Consider the following 18988-nt stretch of genomic DNA (forward strand, 5'->3'; position numbering starts at 1 on the left):
CTAGATTCATTATCATAATTATCAGCACCGCCTTTATTGCAGCTCGCAGGGGTTGTTGATCGAGATACACGCTTGTGTGCGAACCTGCATCTGTGTGACTGAAAGCACAAGACAGAGAGCATTACAAGTAGTTAGAGACCATTACAATACTGTGAAAAATTATCTCAGTGCTGTGCAATAGCTTCGAGCAATTTGACTAGAATTCTCTCATATTTTATAGGCTGTAATGAGGAGGCCTGTACTTTCAAATAACATTTGGACAAGTCCATTTATAGCCCCACTGAATCTTGAATGAATATTCCCTTTTTTTTCTTTCTGACATAACAGAGTCAAACATCGAGCTCAGAACTGTGTGCAAGGATGCCGTATAAATACTGTCTCACATGAATTTGAGAATGGACGGCCACTTCAATGCTTTGCAGCTGTTCCATCTGTTCACTTGAATCTATCAAATGGTCATCTATCAATGGTCCCTCTTGCTGCTCCCTCTCTTGTCAAACGGCAGAGGGAAGTTTACAAACTTGCGCTTCTCAGGCTTCACGACAGCAGGGAACTTACTCATTGGTGCCAACAATGGAGCCAATGAAAGAAATGAGAGAACAGGGACACATAGGTATACATCTGATACTCTAGCAGGTAAGTATTTAACAGGTACAGATCGTGGGTAAGTAAGTGTATTGCAGGAAGAGAGAACAAGTGTGTTGCAGGTATTGAGAGCAGATAAGTAATCAACAGGTACGTAAGCAGATGTGTTATCATTCTCTGACCTGGGTACACAGCAACTTCAGCATGGGTTTGGCAAGATGCAACTTTGACTCACTGTCTCCCCTTCTCCTGATGGGATAAGTGGTGGCAGTACTTTGCCATGTGAAGAATGTTGTATTTACAGCAAGTGAGGCAAGAGTGAGCAAGGCATCTTACATATCAAATCAAATCAAATCACCTTTATTGTCACGTCACATGTGCAGGTACACTGGTACAGTACATGCGAGTGAAATTCTTGTGTGCAAGCTTCACAAGCAACAGAGTTGTGCAAAATACAATAACGTGCAACAAGCAAAATATAAAATGGTTAATCTAAAAAGTAATAAATATATGTACCATATATAAAGGTATATACATTACTGAATGTGTGTACTAAATATGTTTTCTACGTGTGTGTGTGTGTGTGTGTGTGAGTGTGTATATACATGTTTTACAAATGAAATAGAGTAAACAATAAAATAAGATATATAAAATATAAAATATACAGAGGTAGGTATGTGCAAAACAGTGGCATTAATGTACAGTATGGAGTGCATAATGTTGAAGTTCCAGTAGTGAGGGTGAGGTGTCTATGACGTGTTCAGCAGTCTGATGGCCTGGTGGAAAAAGCTGTCTCTCAGTCTGCTGGTTCGGGACCGGATGCTGCAGAACCTCCTTCCTGATGGAAGTAGTCTGAACAGTTTATGGCTGGGGTGACTGGAGTCCTTGATGATCCTCCCGCTTTCCTCAGGCACCGCTTCCTGTAGATGTCTTGGAGGAAGCTCACCTCAATTATCCGTTCAGCACACCGCACTACTCTCTGGAGAGCTTTGCGGTTGTAAGCGGTGGTGTTGCCATACCAGGTGGTGATGCATCCAGTGAGGATGCTCTCAATGGCACAGCGATAGAAGGTCCTGAGGATGCGGGGCTCATGCCGAATCTTTTCAGTCTCCTGAGAAAGAGAGGCGCTGCTGCGCTTCTTCACTGTCTTGTTTATGTGTACTGACCACGTAAGATCCTCAGCCAGATGTACACCAAGGAAGCGGAAGCTGCTCACTCTCTCCACAGCGGCGCCGTTGATGGTGATGGGTGTGTACTCCTCTGCACCTCCGGAAGTCCACTATCAACTCCTTTGTCTTTGCGGCGACGTTGAGGGTGAGATGGTTGTCTTGACACCAGTGGGTCAGGCGCTGACCTCCTCCCTGTAGGCCGTCTCATCACCGTTGGTGATAAGACCCACCACTGTAGTGTGTCGTCCGCAAACTTCACAATGATGTTGGAGTTGTCAGTGGCCGTGCAGTCGTAGGTGTAGAGTGAGTACAGGAGAGGGCTCAGTACACACCCCTGTGGAGCACCAGTGTTCAGTGTGATGGGGATGAGGTGGTGCTGCCCAGTCTGACCACTTGGCGTCTGTCAGACAGGAAGTTAAGGATCCAGCTGCAGAGGGAGCTGCTCAGTCCTAGATCCTGCAGTTTCCTGTCCAGCTTCGAGGGAACGATGGTGTTGAATGCTGAGCTGTAATCTACAAACAGCAGAACATACGTGTCTCTCTTCTCCAGGTGTGACAGGGCAGCATGGAGTGTCAGGCTATGGCATCATCAGTGGACCTGTGTGGCGGTATGCGAACTGTAGAGGGTCCAGTGAGTCGGGTAGTGCGGAGCAGATGAAGTCCCTGACCAGCTTCTCGAAGCATTTGCTCACGATGGGGTCAGGGCTACAGGTCGCCAGTCGTTCAATGATGAGATGGTGGAGGATTTGGGTACAGGGACGATGGTGGCCATTTTGAAGCAGGCTGGGACTACAGACAGAGAGAGGAAAGGTTGAAGATGTGTAAACACTCCAGCCAGCTGAGCATGACTTGAGGACGCGGCCGGGAATCCCGTCCGGACCAGTTTTGCGTGGGTTCACTCTCCTGAAGTACCTCCGCATCCTCCTCAGACACAGTGTGCGCACTGACGTCATCCGCGGTGACACACTGTCCGGTCTCCCTGTGTCGAATCTAGCGTGAATACGTTTAGGAGAGGCCGTGGTGGGTGTGCTGGTTTGCCCTCTAAAGTCTGTGATCGTGTTTAGTCCCTGCCACATACTCCGAGGGTTGTCAAACTGTTGACCCTGTCCCTGTACTCACGTTTGGCTGCTTTGATCGTCTTATATGACAACTAAAAATGGTTACTCCAAAATATGTGTTGATCATCGTTACTGATAGTGGTGTAATGTGTAACCTTGTAAAGATGTGATATTACCAAAAGCGGCCAATAGATGCCACTGTGGAGACGGATGTCTGATTGTTTCGTTAGAGTAGAAAAGCACTATATGAGTACCAGCCCATTTATCGTGAGTAACAAAACAGTGCTACCACATGAGCAAGTTAGCATTCAGGCAAGGAGCAGTAGCGAAGTCCTGGTTTAAATACTCTGTTACCTGCAGATGGAGATTATTTGAACATGATATCAACTTGTTTTTCAGACAGCCCTGCTAATTGAGAATATAAATATGGGACAATTAAGACACTCATAATTAATTTTTCTTCTCTAGCAGCAAAGTATAAAGTCTTACTTTACATAAAGTGGCCAACATAAAGATGGCAGGGTAATTTGAATTCACTTTGTAAATTTTACACATTCACAGTGCTGCTATCTGTGCTGTGTTGTGTGGTGCAGAGCTCTTTTAGTGCCTTTAACAATTTTAATCAGAACAAAATTGTAGCAGACAAAATGTGCTGACAGTATAGCAAATTATTGGTTTCTTGCCCCAACACATTTACCTTCGATGCTTTCTGTTAAGCAGGCTCTGTATGATGTAGTAAATGTCATGGAAATCGTGCATGTAAGCCCAATCTGGGTTTTTGTTGCCTAAACCAAAACAAAATGGGACTGAAAATGACTCCTGCCTCTTTGGAGCATGTGTGGAAATGCATGCAACAGGTTCTGAGTTAGCCACACTGCTGATACTGGTGGACAAGAAGTATTTGTGGTACAAATACTAGTATGAGTTGGCAACAAACACAAAGTCAGCACTACTGAGCGCATTTCAACACAAATAGCTTCCAACACTGCGCAAGGTTAAAATGGTCACAGGACTTACGATGTCTCTGACAGCAGTTATTTTCTATATGTCTGTGCATGGAAATTTCTTCTATGCAGGTAACACGAACAAGGAACAAATCCTGGTCTCTTTTGTTATCACTTACATCATTTCTTGTATCACAATGAACCTAACCTGCACAGCCTGTAGGTTAGGTTACCCTGCACCCTTTTCAGCTTGTTACACCTACTTTGCACAGAATGTAACTGCACTGGATGGAAACTGTAAAGTGCAGCAGTGTTCAGTATAAATACTCCTAGAATGCTAGCCTAGGTTATATAAAGTTCTTTAAGGGTGAAAGTTTTTGTGCGAGGGTGATTAGTCAATCAAAAATCCACATGGCGCATCCTAGCAACCCCAACCCTGAATTCAGATTGAACAGATTTAATAAACTCTTAATTAAATACCGCAAATAAGCACATAAATTAGTTTCTGAGCATTTAGTATTCCATGAAATAATATTTTCTTCAAGATGCCATCGTTAAAAAAGTGGAAGTGGTGTCCTCTGCAATGTCGCCTACTGTTTTCACTCTTTAAATTTTCGCTTTTTTTAGTACCTAAATATTAAGAATAAACTGAATACAACATCAATCAAGGATAGGCAATATTTAGTGTATAGTAAAACAGCAAATTTAAATAAGCTCTAAATTGTCAACTCGTTTTCTTGAGGATCTTTCTGCTTTCTGAAAAAATAAGAGAGAGAGAGAGAGAGAGAGAGAGAGAGAGAGAGAGAGAGAGAGAGAAGAAGAGCAAACCTCCCGCCAGGCGTATGCGCTGTGTATATTGAGGCTTTTCTGTTTTAGCTATAGTGCCAAAATATTTCAGAACTGAAAACACAAAGTCAGTGCAAAATGACGCGGGTCCGTTTTACAGGTGTCAAAGGTGAAAAGACAAAACAAAGCAGAAGAGAAGAGAGGACGGCAGGGAGAAAAAAACTCCCAGAAGACAAAATGTTATCAAAAGGAGGGAGAAGAGATAAAGAGAGGAAAGATGGAAAGCAAGATGGTAAACAGGAAGGAGGGATGAGAAGAGGATATTCAAAGGAGGAAAAAGTGATCAAGATTAACAGGGGAGATGGTAATGAAGAGCAGATGGATGGGAGGGATGAAAATCAGTGAAGTCAAGAAGAAGACAGGGAGGAGGGGTGAGGGAAGACAGATACGAACTGACAAAAGGTGGAAGGAAGGAGGCATGGAATAAGGTGACAGGCAAAAAAGAAGCAAGAAAAAAAGATGAAGAATTTTTTTTTTTTTTTTTTTTAACGAGGGGAAATGTGAGGGATGGATGAAGAAAGGGGGTGGCTGAAAAGGGAGGGATGAGGAGAGAGAGGGAGGCCGTGACGGGGAGCCATTAATAATTTATGATAGCCTCGGCTTTCCAAAGCAGCCCAGCGGTCCCGCTCCCTGCTTTCCCCTGACGTTTAATTTGTCTGGAAATCAGCGAGTGTGGAGTCTGATTATCGTCTCCGTCTGCCAACGCCTCTGCCTCAATCTCTGACACCGAGGTGAGATCACAAGCTGTTCAGTACGCACGTCAGCCGGAAATCCTTTAGGTTGAAACGCTCCTCATCTAAAGGCTGCACCCGTGCAGACACAATGTATCTCTGTGTAAAGCATCTTCTAATCTCCCAGAAGTGCCTGAAATGAAATGCCCAAACGCAGACAAGATCTTCTATATTATTCCATTTACAAGCCCATTAAACTGACAGGAAACAGAGGAGGTAGTGCTGGAAAAAAGAAGCTCTTATCCAAGCTCACTAGGTATAGTTTTACAGGCTGATGGACCTGTTTCCGAACAGAATAAGGAATGAGTATCTCTCTTCCCATCAGTTTTCAGCTTCCTGGGTCTTGCAGGAAGCTGAAAAATAACCTAAAGTCAAATGTTAAAGTTCACCTATATCAGGAGCCTTTGATGATATCCTCTGACCCCCCAAAATCTACTGGGTTTGTTTTTTTGCAGTAAGTTTAGCAGTCTAAATTTCAGCCTCTTACTTGCATGAGATGAAGAGCTAAACTAAAGCCAGTGTGGGGAAAAGATGAAAAGAACCTCAGAGGCAACATTAAAGACATTAAAACAGGGCAAACTTTCATTTCCTGGTATTAAACAAACAGCTGCATGAGGGAGAAAGTAAAAAACAGACAACTGGAAAAGCCACTGCTGCCGCCTGGTGGTCTTTTTGTGTTACAGCAATGCAGCTCAGTCCAGCCTCAGATAAAAACAAAAGGGGGGAGTCAAGACTGTACTCATGTGTTGTTCATATTTCTCATTATAGAGAAATAGGCATGATACTGAAGGGTTTTTTGGCCTGTATCAAGGACAAAAAAAATGATAAAACCAAGCCTGTCTGGTTTAATTTCAAAAAGAAAAACAAATATAAACTTATTACCTGTTGCATGGGTAGAAACGTAACATGAACTTAATGTTCATTTATAGGTCACGAATCTCTTCACAAACTACATATTACGCTTTGGTCCCCCTGACAGCAGCTTTGAATTATTTCATGAAAGAGCAGTCAGTGCCAGTTTTTTGGAGTTTAACCTTAAATCTCATCGTCTCCCTGAAGCAGATATCATGCACTGATAATCTATATATATTTATGGACGGTATTTCAATAAGAATAGCTTCCAAGTGGGGAAAAAAAAAGCAGGTCTGTGTTTTTATTTAGTCATAGAAAAAGGAGATACAGTATAATAATCACATTTTGTAGGACAACACATACAGTTGTATAAGAAATATGCTACATTCATGCGCTGCTGTGTCAGGGACCAAGCAGTAAGGCATAAAGAACACAGGTGTTTAATTCAAAAAAGGGGGTTTATTGATCCAAAACATGAAAATTAATTGACAAGCCAAAAACCTAAACAGGCAGACAAATAAAAGAGGTCAACTCAATAAACTAAACTCAAAATAAACAAACATAAGACAAACTGCCCTGAAATGACACAGGAGGGAACTTAAATACTGGTTAAGCTAAACCAAATTACACACAAGGGGGAAACAAAATGGCTACTATATAACCAACTAATACAAAACAATTAAACAAACTTGAAACACCCAATAAAGAAGGTGGTTTCGTCCAATTAGGCTGTCCGCAGTACTTCAGCTCTCCCAGCCCTTTGCCACACATTTTGCCAACCAGGAAAGAGAAGCCACACCCCCAGGTAACTCAAACAAAGATGTATTAATATAACATAAAACTTTGACCTTGCAGTGTAAATATGTGTGCACGCCATTTAAACATTGGAAGGTGTGATGAAAAAATAAATACATTTAATAAGTAGAATATATTTAAAGTATAGACTGCAAAGTAAACAAACACGCTCTGTAAACTTGACATCTTCACCCAAGTTGTGTTCATGACAGAATAATAATAACAATAAATCACACTTTTTCTTTCATGTAACATCATTTGTATTCTTCAATAGTCAGAAGGTTTAAGTGTTACTTTAATATCACTTTTTAATTTGTTTTACGCTGATGAACTCTTTGTAGTCATTATGCTGTGACAGACACTGTGTGGTACCACCTGGAAATGATGTTGGGTTTGTTGCTGTGTGACAAAGTGGCCATCAGCAGCTTGGTGCCAGGTGAAGTAGCCGTGATGGACACCTTCTTCTCTATCTTCTCGCCTGGCTGCAGGAGAATTATCCTGAGAGACAGAGCAGACAAATGTATTCTTTTCACATCTCACCTCCCACAAAGACACGCACAGTACAGCTGCAGAGCTCGGAGATCTAATGTTTCGCACAGGCGAAAGCAGGTAGTAATAGTACAAACTGAATAAAGGAGAAATTGGTGAGGGATTTTCTATCCCACAGTACAAAATGATCCTAATATCTCCATGTGTTGTGGATGATGAATTTTGAGTAATGCTACCAATTTCTCAAGGAAACCTTTGCCAGGTAGAGATTTTTTTCTGGCTCGCAGACCTTACTCTTCTTCTCCACTATATATCAAGCCAAAAAGCCAATGCCAAACCAGTCTCAGTGAATCTGATGTATAACATCTTAACAAGATACATTATTTCTGCATAATCTCTTCCCTTGTTAGCTAATTTATTCCTCCCTGGGGTGTCTGTGCAAATAAAAAGCCAATGGATACAGATTTACAATATCTTACACATCCTTGAAGCGCATAAAAAGATACTGAATTTAACCAAGTGAAATTCAGTGTGTAAAAATCAGGGTCCTGTATATTTTGTGTGATGCGGGAAAAAAAAGGTTGGATTTTATGAAGAGGTTTTTAAAATGATATTTGGCACAGTAAAAAAAAACAAAAAAAACAAGGCAAATTAGCTGAAGCTAAATACACTCACTGCCAAGCCTGAATAATACAGACTAGTCAGTAGACGCTCGGTGTTTAGTTGGGATGACTGAAACAACACTGTTTTTAAAGGAGGTGTTGCACAACTGTAGACTTTTCAAGACTTTATGACCTCTCGACATTCCTCAAGACATTCCACCTTACCATCAGCCACAGATTTACAGTACTTGTAATCTTAAACAACAACCATGAACCTTGAGCAACCTAATTTCTCGATGAAGAAATCTTGCGTTTTTAAAAGTGAGATAATGTAAACAGGTCATCATTAAATAATTGGAACAGTAAATTAATTGCCTGTGGGCAATGGTGCACTAATGTATATTCCAAGTTAGACGACATATATGACAGCAACTTGTTCCTACTCTTGCAGAAACATACCTGACCGCATTCTCAGGCCACATTCCTCAGACATCTGCCCAGTTCAGATTTGAAGGGAAGATAGTTTTGTTTTTTTGAGACACTTACTTGGCCACTTGTTTGCCCTCCAGCAAGCCGGCTCCCTGCACAGTCAACACAGCTTCATACAGAGCTGTGCTGAGGCAGTTGGTGAAGGACACCAGGACTGTGCACTCCTTCTTCACCTGGATAGAGTTGCCTCCTTCAATCTGCAGAGCAGCCACAATTACAAGAGCACACAGAAAAAAAAATGATCTGTAAAACTGATTGTGGCAGGTACTACTGTTTTTAACCCAATAAAAAAAGGAAAAAAAAATATGGATATTTTTAAAGAAGTGTGGGAAGTTTTCATATGAATTCGAGGTGGAAGCTTTGGTTTTATAAAGTTTTGAATGCTAGTGGTGTTCTTCTTCACACAGCGTTTTTCACCAATATCTTCTCTGGCACCAAACATTATCTTGCAGTGTTTTACAAGTTAGTTAGATGGATCCACCTTTCTTTTGGCTTTTGTAAATGATTCACCAGACACTGCTAAAAATGCTAATAGCATTAGCATTTTGGGCTCTATTCTGCTCTTTAGCAAAGTGACTTATACTCTGTGTGAAAAAAATCAAAAACTTTTTGATCAGAGTAATGCATCAAGTCTGGGATATTTTTTTGGTCAGTTAAATAGCAGAGAGGGTTGTTAATCCATTTCAGCTGCTTTGGTCCTAATGAAATGAATAAAAGCTGTAAAATAGGGACAACAGTGAGACAATCAGGAACTGTTTTACAGGTGGAGGCCACTGACATTCTTCCCATCCTCATCGATTCTGTTTTGTTTGTTTTTTTACTAGTTTTGCATTTGGCCAGAGTCATCGTTACTAATGGTAGCATCAGGTGCTACCTGGAACTCACAGAGGTTGCACAGCTGGTGCAACTCCTCCAGGATGGCACATCAATACATGCCATTGCCACAAGGCTTGCTTTGTCTCCCAGCTCAATATCATGGTGGAGATTCCAGGAGACAGACAGGTACTCTAGGAGAGCTGGACAGAGCCGTACAAGGCCCTTAACCCATCAGCAAGACCGGTGTCTGCTTCTCTGTGGAAGGAGGAACAGGATGAGCACTGCCAAGCCTATAAAAATGACCTCTAGCAGGACACTGCTGTGAATGTCTGACCAAATAATCAGAGACAAACTTCATGAGGGAGGCCTGAGGGCCCGACATCCTCTACCTCTGAAGAGCCCTGCGTTCATTGCCTGGTATCATGGAGCCTGATTGGCATTTGCCATAGAATACCAGAGTTGGCAGGTCCACTACTGGTGTCCTGTGCTTTTGACACATAAGAGCAAGTTCACCCTGAGCACATGTGACAGACATAAAAGGGTGTGGATAAGCTGTGAAGAATGTTATGTTGCCTTTAACAAGTTGCACCTCAGAGTGTCCAGGAGCTCACTAAAGCCCATGTCCATATGTGGGAGGAGATCCCCAGGACACCACCTGTCATCTCATTAAGAGCATGTCCCAACATTGTCAGGCAAGCTTGTGAGGGCCCTACAAAGTACCTAGTACCATTTTATTTGCCGCTAAGAAATTTCATCAAAATGACTAGCCTACCGTATAATTTTTTTTCACTTTCCATGAAATGATGTGGCACCTTTTCATTCCAGTCCATGTCACTATAGATATCCAGCACTGAGATCTGATGTGTTTTCAAAGTGTGCCTTTAATTTTTAAGCAGTGTATAATTCTATATATTCATATGTACACTGCACAATGCTCGTCTTCTTGTCAATTTTAGTTTTCATTGCTGTTGTTTTCTGTTGAGCCCAGAAGGACCAGTGATAAGACTGTGAGAGCTTACTGAGTGAGAGTAAAGAATATGGTTTTTAGTGAGCCTGTGATCATAACGCTTCATGACCTTTACTCTAACACTTGTACCTCTCCAAATTTGAATACCGTAACATGCTGATAAAAATGAAAAGAATTTGTAAGTAGGAAAATGAAAGAAAAAGATTATTGAGAAACATCTAAAGTCTTCTGAATACTAACAGCATGTCATCTTTACAGTCATCAACTACTTCATTAGTTAGTTTCCAAGGTACTGGAAACATTCCTCAGACATTTTGGTCCATATTGACATGATAGCATCACACAGTTGCAGTAGATTTGTCGGCTACACATCCATAATGTGAATTTTTTTATATCAACACACCCTAAAGTTGATCTGTTGGATTGAGATCTGGTGACTGTGGAGGCTGTTTGAGTACAGTGAACTCATCATTATGTTCAAGAAACCAGTTTGACATTATCTGAGCTTGACATGATGTAGACTGTGCTCACACAAAAGGATGGACATGGTCAGCAACAGTGTAGGCTGTGGTGTTTAAACTAAAATAAAACGCTCAGTTGGTACTAAGGCTAGCAGATTTTTTTCATGAAAATATCCCCTGCACCATTACACCAACATCAGCCTGAACCATCGATCCAAGGCAGGATGGATCCACGCTTTCAGATTCTTTACGCTAAATTCTGACCCTACTATCTGAATGCTTGACCATAAATTGAGACTCATGTTACCACCGGGTAATATTTTTTATTTTCTAGTTTTGGTGAGCCTAATGAAGGTCATTAATTACACTAAATAGGCTTTGGCATTTAATATATGGTGTAACGTGAATGAATACAGTTGGTCAGGAAACAGCAAAGGAAATTTATTTGTGCTGCTGAATCTTTTCCTGCAAGGCCGACATATTATCAGTTGACTGACATCATAATGTGGAAGGTAATTTGATTTAGGTCACCAAACTATGTTAGAGAGACTGTTGTTGTGGATGCTCTTTTGATGTGATTTTCACTTTGCTCTTCATTACAATAATAACCTGATCTTGTCATATTCAGCTGACAGCCATGAAATAGATAAAAGTGAGGAAGATGAGGAAGGAAGAGAAAGGAAGACAGTGCTATGTAATTCATATATAATACTTTGTGAGTTGCAGAGACGGGAGGGTTGATGTTGCTGTACCTGTATGGTTATTTGTGGAGGACTTATGCTGAACTCTTCAGCAGCCAGAAATGTTTCTTTGGTCATCATGTCCTTTAGCACCACTGCCAAGTTCACAATATCATCACCAGCCAGGAATGACTGATATTTACAATGAGAGATGGTGTGATTGAGTGTTGTCACTGGAGATGAGGAAAACGTCATGGGAAAAGGAAGAAAAAAAGCAAATCAAAGGGAAGGTTAGTTATTTGATTTATCAAACAGTAATCTATATATAAGCAGTGCAATAGTAAATGTATTGGAATCGTGAATGTATTGAGTCACCTGAAAATGGCTGTATCTGCACCTCTGTTTGTGCGTCCCAGAAGGCCTCACTCGGGCTGCTGTCGTACTCTTTCACCTGAGCGTTGATGTGTCCCACCAGAACCCTGGGGTTGTTGGACTGGTTTGTGATGGTCACACATATGTGGATGGGCTCACCCAGTTTTGGGACCCCAACTATTTTTAGGGTCACGTTCAAATTGGGTGACATTATACCTGGTGATAACATGTACATTGTTTCAGGTTAAAGATATGCGGCTAGTGTTGGTTTGATTTTCACCCCTTGAACAATCTAGCTTGTTCTAGACCAGGGGTAGGGAACTCCAGGCCTCGAGGGCCGGTGTCCTGCAGGTTTTAGATGTGTCCTTGATCCAACACAGCTGATTTAAATGGCTAAATGACCTCCTCAACATGTCTTGAAGTTCTCCAGAGGCCTGGTAATGAACTAATCATTTGATTCAGGTGTGTAGACCCAGGGTGAGATATAAAACCTGCAGGACACCGGCCCTCGAGGCCTGGAGTTCGACACCCCTGTTCTGATGATTAGATGATTAAAGGTGTGTGGAAATTCCTCCCCTGTTAGTGACTTCTGCTGCCTCAGCATAGCCCACTGATCAACACTGGCAGTGAACTAGCTCCTGTTAGTCACTATGTTGCAATAGTGAGCAACCATAAAAGACTGTTTTCTCAGTATCAGGCATGTCTTTTGTTGACTTTTACGACCCTTAACTCTTATGTGTTAAGAAGACAACTGTCCCTAATAGCGACAGTCAATATGAAATGAATGCTATTTTGATCTGTGCAAAGTAAATTCTTTCATTAATATTGCCACTGAAATAAGGGGAGTCTGAAAGGTTGGTGGGGGTGCTCTGAGGTACAGACACTGACCTTGGTGTTGCAGTGTTCTAGCACAGACTGATGTTTTTCCTCCTGAAAGAAAAAGCAGAAATAAAACTACTTGTACTTCTTTTCTCATTACAGTGTCTGTTTTTCAAGAAACAATTGCTGAAGATCATTAGCTTTTTAAAAATTATAAGAGAAACGTTTTGCTATGACGAGCCTCAGAGACAGATTGAGCACATTCTCTTACTTTTGTCAGGTTTATATGTCGGCGTCAGATTCTCTGCTTTATCTGATCCGATGCTTTTGGTGTAGATGAGCTTTCCCACACACTCAGTGTCCACCGTCTTTCCCACCACCAGTCCATTGTGCACAATTAACCTTACGACATCCGCATCAACAGAGGCACAGACGAATGGGATGTCGTATCGGGCGTCCAACCAGTGGTGCTGGATGGCAGCTACCGGACAAGGTCCACAGCAAAATATCCCTGAGGATCAATGTGTTTACAGAGAAATATCAGTCAGTATCATTCACATCTGTTGCATTATTTTGTCACTTTCCACCTCAAGAAAGACACTCTTTTGTCAAACATAAAGTTTTAATTATGTAGGTGAACTCAAATCATTTACTTAGTTACTCAAAAAAGTAGAAAGAAATCAATCCAATCTATAAAGAGCATCATTTTGACAGCTATTTGGAACAGGGGCCTACATGTACCTTCACTCTTTTCCTGCGGTGTTGGGTCCACTACCTGCCAACCGTCACACCCTGCACCAAGATCTGGTCTCCTCATCCAGCACTCCACCCACACATGGAAGTTCCTGCAAGAGGTCAAGTAGAGATAACTACATATGATGTGCATATACAATTAATATACAGAACAGTCAGGTTAATTTTACAAAACAGAAAAATATTTGTAGTAGTAAACATCCTTTTAACAAGTTACACGTTTTTTTTGAAAGCCACTTTATTAGATAAACTGTGCTAGTAGCAGGTTGGGCCCTCTTTTGCTTTGCGCACTGCCTTAATTTATTTGTGGCACATATTCAACAAGCTGCTTCCTCACAGATTTTCTTCCAGCATCACTCAGTTGCTGTAGATTTGTCGCTTCATCTATAATGTAAATTTGTCATTACACTACATCCCAGAAGATAGGGACACTGTGCTCAGTGGATGACTTGGTCAGCAACAATACTCAGGCAGGCTGTGGTTTTTAAATGATGCTCAGTTGGTACTAAGGTGCCCAAAGTTTCCAAGAAAGGATCCACCACACCATTACACCACCACCAGCAACCTGAACCATTGATACGAGGCAGAATGGATCCTTCCTTTCATGATGTTTTATGACAAATCCTGACCCTACCATCCAACTCTTGTAGAAGATTTTGAGAATCATCAGACTAGAAAACATTTTTCCAGTATTTCTTATGTGTATTATTCCGGTGTGAATTGTATCCTTAGTTTCTTGTTCTCTGCTGACAAGTGCACTCTTCTGCTGCAGTTGAGAGTCGGTTCTTCTATAACTTTGGTTGCAATGGCTGGTTAATTGAGTTACTGTTGCCTTGCTGTCAGCTTGAAGCATTCTCCTATTACCTCAACAACCATGCCACATTCAGAATAACTTAAATCACCTTTCGTCACAGTTTGAGTGATGCCTTGTTTCAACTTCGACAGGTTGTTGAACATGTCTACATGCCTATATGCATTTAAGTGCTGTCATGTGACTAGCTGATTAGATCTTTGAGTTAACAGGAAAATGAACACTTCTAGCTAATAAAGCAGTCACCGAGTGCAGATTGCAAGAACCAGATATTTAACCAGTTACAAAAAGAAATTGTATATTTATGGTTAAGAGCAAGTGACACCAACCAAATGCTGTCCTTTGACATGCCGAACTTCTCCCCTGTTCTCGTGTAAAACTCTTCAATTATCATGTTGCCATTTCCATCATGAGCTGCATTGAAAACTGTTACCACCCTGGAGGGAATCCCTAGAACTCTCATTACTGGAGAGAGAAAAAAAAACAGGCTTTAATATCATTCAGAAACCATATCTTCAATAGTCATATAGCAATGCTGACATAATGCCTATGGCGAGTTACCATGGGAGTGCAGACTAAACAGTATGTACTTTCAAAGAAAGAAAATAGATCCAATAATTGATGTGTATCTGACAGTCAAGAGGCATATGATGGAATTCTATCAATCTACAGCATTTTAAGCATCACAAGAGCAACTTTAATCCATCCTGTGTGGACTCGCCTGTATATATTTAGATTTTGTGTCTGTGCTGACTTGTTTGGACAATTCTTGCTTTAAGGACAAGCAACCAAAGTATTATTGAGACTAATACTGGTATCACTATTGTACCGTAGAGAAATTAAGACAGATTTAGGTCAACAAATCTAGAACTCCATGAGACGTAGATAACCTAACAGCTCTGCACTCAATCAAACACAAATTTCACCAATGATCTCGTCCTAAACACACATCCTACCTGTACAGAGGACGGATGCAAAGACCCAGCATTGGCCATAACGCACAGGTCTGCATTTGGATGAGGCCCAGCGGAGAAGGATGTCAGCGCTGCCACTCCAGTCTGTAGGCTTCACACCATTCTTGTAGCTGCCCTGCCACTTCCCCTCCAGAATACCCAGGTCATCGTTACAGTTTATCTAGAGCAGGAAGAAACACATTAATGACTTCACTTTTTTTTCCTTTTACTGTGGACAAAATTGCTTAGCATTATATTATATTGTCTCTCACCATAGCACAGACCACTCGGCTGAGGTAGACAGGATTGGCTCGTAATGTATAATCTTTGTTTTTGTCAGCGAGGTGTTGCGGGCTGAACTCCAGGAGCTTCAGACATGCTTCCAGGACTCCAGGCTCATACTGCATACATGTGGATGGAAATTTAGCACGTTACCTGCTAATAATGCTACTATATATGATCTATGCAGACTTGTTCTATGATTCTGGGTGTCACATACCTGACCAAATGACCATGGACGCTTGCTAACATTTGAACTGCTCCCCATATATACTAGCCCATAGTCACTTTTGATGTACTCTTCTTTATGGGCATCCAGTGGCATGTATACTGGATCATCTGAAAAGCGGTGATAGGTGGAATTATGTCTACAAAAGGATAACAGCAGACTGTGGACAAGAACAGCAAGTGGCAGCAGCTACATGGACTCACCTTTCAGCCAAGGGTTGCAGAGTAGGACAAATGTTCCCAATACATAAGTTTTTCTGCTCCGTCTGGTCTCTATGTGGGCCAGGAGTTCATACAGAGCCACTGATGACTGAACAGGAGAGCAAATGTGGATAATGACTGACTGGGGATGCATGTTTCCTGGGTAGATTGTAGCTGTCCAGTCATAGAGCTGGGGGTGGGACTGTTCTTCATAGAGCAGGACTGGGATGCTCTTTGACAGGCCACCTGTAAGGTAAAGAAAATAAATAAATGAAAATAACAGCAGCATCATTTCCACCGTATAATTTGAATTCGTAATAAAAAAATATATAATGGCTAAACTTAGCTAGTTTTTTTCTAAAACTAGCTGTTCTAGAAAGCTGTTCTTTTCTCTCACATGAAACACTGAAAGTAGAATTACCATAAAATAAAATAAAAACCGATGCCAATGGCCAAAATGCTAAAATTGGACCTTGGCATGCCTATCCACAAACCATTGATGATGTCATGGTCCATCCATCTTGTATATGAAGTCTATGCTAAAGACAACAAGTTCTAACCAGTGATTAATTATTTGGAAGTCCTTTGAGTGACTATCAAATAAATTTGGGTGTGCACTGATGACTTGTTCTTGTTTTAAAGAACCCACACTGTTGCATAACTGACAAACTAATCCCCAGGTTATTAATATGCACATGTCTTACACAGTGAGATAAGCAACATCAAAAATGAAGGTGTGTCAGGCAGACGGGCAGCATTCTTTTGTGGAAGTCCCTTTGGCATGGACTTCTGCCTTTGCAAATTTGAAGTATTTTTGCAGGCCCAAAGGAGCCATATAGCACACTAAAAAACCTTTGACTTCAGGAAGAATGGCATAGATCCAATCCCCTCTACATCGATGCTTAGTATGTAGAAAGGGTCCCAAACTTCTAATTGTAGGGTACCTTCATCTCTGATGACCTGTCTTGCACTGCTGAGACTAAACCAGTCACTAAAAAGGCACAGCAGTGACTTCGCTTCCTGGGAGTGCTCAGGAAGAACCACCTGGGCCAAAAGCTGCTAGTGATATTGTACAGCCTCCCCATAGAGAGGATGCTGGCATTGTAGTGTGGTGCATGAATCTGCACTGAACCGGAGAGGAGGAGCCTTCAGCAGATCATCAACATAGCTCAGAAGAGTGCTGGTTGCTCTCTATCTGCCCTCCCTTTGGGACCTGTGCACTTTCCAATACCTCAGAAGGGCCAAAACATTGTGGTTCTCCCCTTTTTGACCTGTTGCTGTCTGGCAGTCGCTACAGTTTCCTCAAATAAAGGAAAAACAGTCTTTAAAAAAGCTTCTTTTATTTAGTGGTAAATTCACTGTGAGTCATCAGTAAAAATAAAGCCTCCACCCAATATTACCAGTAAAAAATACAACCTCCGCCCAATATTGCCACATTTTTTAAATGATTACCTTATCACCTTAATTTTATGTACTTGTTGTATTCATTGTGTAATTACTTGGTAATTTTGTTATACACTGTATCAAGGTTTCCAATTCTAATTTTAATAGACAAAAACGCAAAGGTGCTCCTGAATGCTTTTGAGTGCAATTTTTCATTTGAAGAAGTATGAGTGTGGTATTTATAAATCAGAAGTACTGCTTTAAATGTGAACAGTCTTAGTCTTTGATACCTAAACAAACCTCCAGCACCAGCCTCTCAGTGGAGGGATTCCACAGCCAACTGTCAGACTTTAGCGTCACTTTGAAGGGTTTCCCTCGTCGAACCACAAGTCGGCTCCTGCTAAGCCCCTGAGTTTCATGGGAAATGCTGTTTTCGGGAATCTCAAAGTTCATGGACTTTAGTCGGCAGTGGCCGTTAGTGGTACCTGTAAAACAGATGGCACAACCCATACTGATCTGAAGACAGTACACATGACAAAGATCTGTCAAGAACTAGCGAACAGACGGGGATAAGAAGGTAAGACGGCAGCTTTGGAGATGAATTTCAGCAAAGCCATCAATTTTAATTTACAAATCAGTGTTAAAGGAATTACAGGTTTTCTGGATTACCGCTGGGTAAAATGAACTATAGAAGAACACAAAAATAAACAACAGCACATGAAAAAATATTGCAATGAATGATTTGAAATTGTTTCTTTCTATTTAACAAACTAAATCACGTAACAAATGATGCTGCCTCTCTCATTCATGTTAAAAACTATCCTATTCTGCTTCACAACTGTAATATTTATATTTATTACATAAACTCCATGTATCAGATTACTTGGTAGAATATTAGTGTTATTTTCCTTACTCTTTGCACTTAATGTATGCTGGAATAAAACTTGATTGGATTACTTCCAGCTGGAAAATAAACTGTTTATGCAAAATCATAAGAAATGTAATCAATTCATTTAAGCAAAACTCTAAAGCAACTCAAACGCATACATGTGCCTTCCTGTGGACAAGAAAAGGATTAAAGTTACATCTGAGTGGCAGAGTGCACTTACCATTGATGCTGTATATTGTCTGCTGCATGTTGTCCATGGTGTGACAGCTAGAATTGCAAGTGTCTGGAAGAATGACAGGCATGCTTTAAGTAGCCCTTCCCAGTGCTAAAGATCTCACACCTCTCCAGTGATTACCCAATCACCATTCAGGGTTTTTTTCTTCTTATCTGATTTTAAGTATTCAGGTGTGTGACAAAGTGTACGTCATAGATTACAAACAAATTGCACACAAATCACAAATTGCAAAAGCACAGCAGGAAATTGTGTCAGTGTCTTTATTCTTTATTCATAGTGCACAACCTACAGAAAAGTCAACAACCCTAACACAAAAAACATTTCTCCTCCTCCTCCTCCTTCTTCTTCTTGCTTGGCTTTTTAACCTTCTCACTCTGCACACCTGTCCACGAGACTTCATACCAGCAGGAGACACACCCTCCAACTTTTCAAGTATTCACTATTCAAGCATTCAAGTGATGTCCCTTCAAACTTCCAGAGAAACTGCGTGGTTTATTATTAAGTTTATAATTCACTTTCTCTAGAAAATGACACAGGTTTCATGTGACGCTCGCTGAGACATCTAAAACCTGCCAAGCTCTT

General features: G+C 41.1%; 1 protein-coding gene across 1 annotated transcript; it reads right to left on the minus strand.

Annotated features, from left to right (window-relative positions):
• Window positions 1-6563: 6563 nt before the first annotated feature.
• Window positions 6564-18421, minus strand: LOC116311200 (protein-glutamine gamma-glutamyltransferase 2-like). Its single transcript, XM_031728249.2, has 14 exons — window positions 18392-18421; window positions 17573-17767; window positions 15903-16145; window positions 15691-15809; window positions 15464-15592; window positions 15195-15372; window positions 14568-14703; window positions 13416-13519; window positions 12946-13185; window positions 12744-12785; window positions 11859-12071; window positions 11556-11716; window positions 8617-8756; window positions 6564-7477 (listed from the first exon to the last, which is right to left on the minus strand). Exons 1-14 carry the CDS (start codon window positions 18417-18419, stop codon window positions 7324-7326), a joined length of 2082 nt encoding a protein of 693 aa, XP_031584109.1. The 5' UTR covers window positions 18420-18421; the 3' UTR covers window positions 6564-7323.
• Between the last annotated feature and the right edge of the window lie 567 nt (window positions 18422-18988).

This window comes from Oreochromis aureus, linkage group 20 (genome assembly GCF_013358895.1).
Source record: "Oreochromis aureus strain Israel breed Guangdong linkage group 20, ZZ_aureus, whole genome shotgun sequence".
Lineage (NCBI taxonomy): Eukaryota > Metazoa > Chordata > Actinopteri > Cichliformes > Cichlidae > Oreochromis > Oreochromis aureus.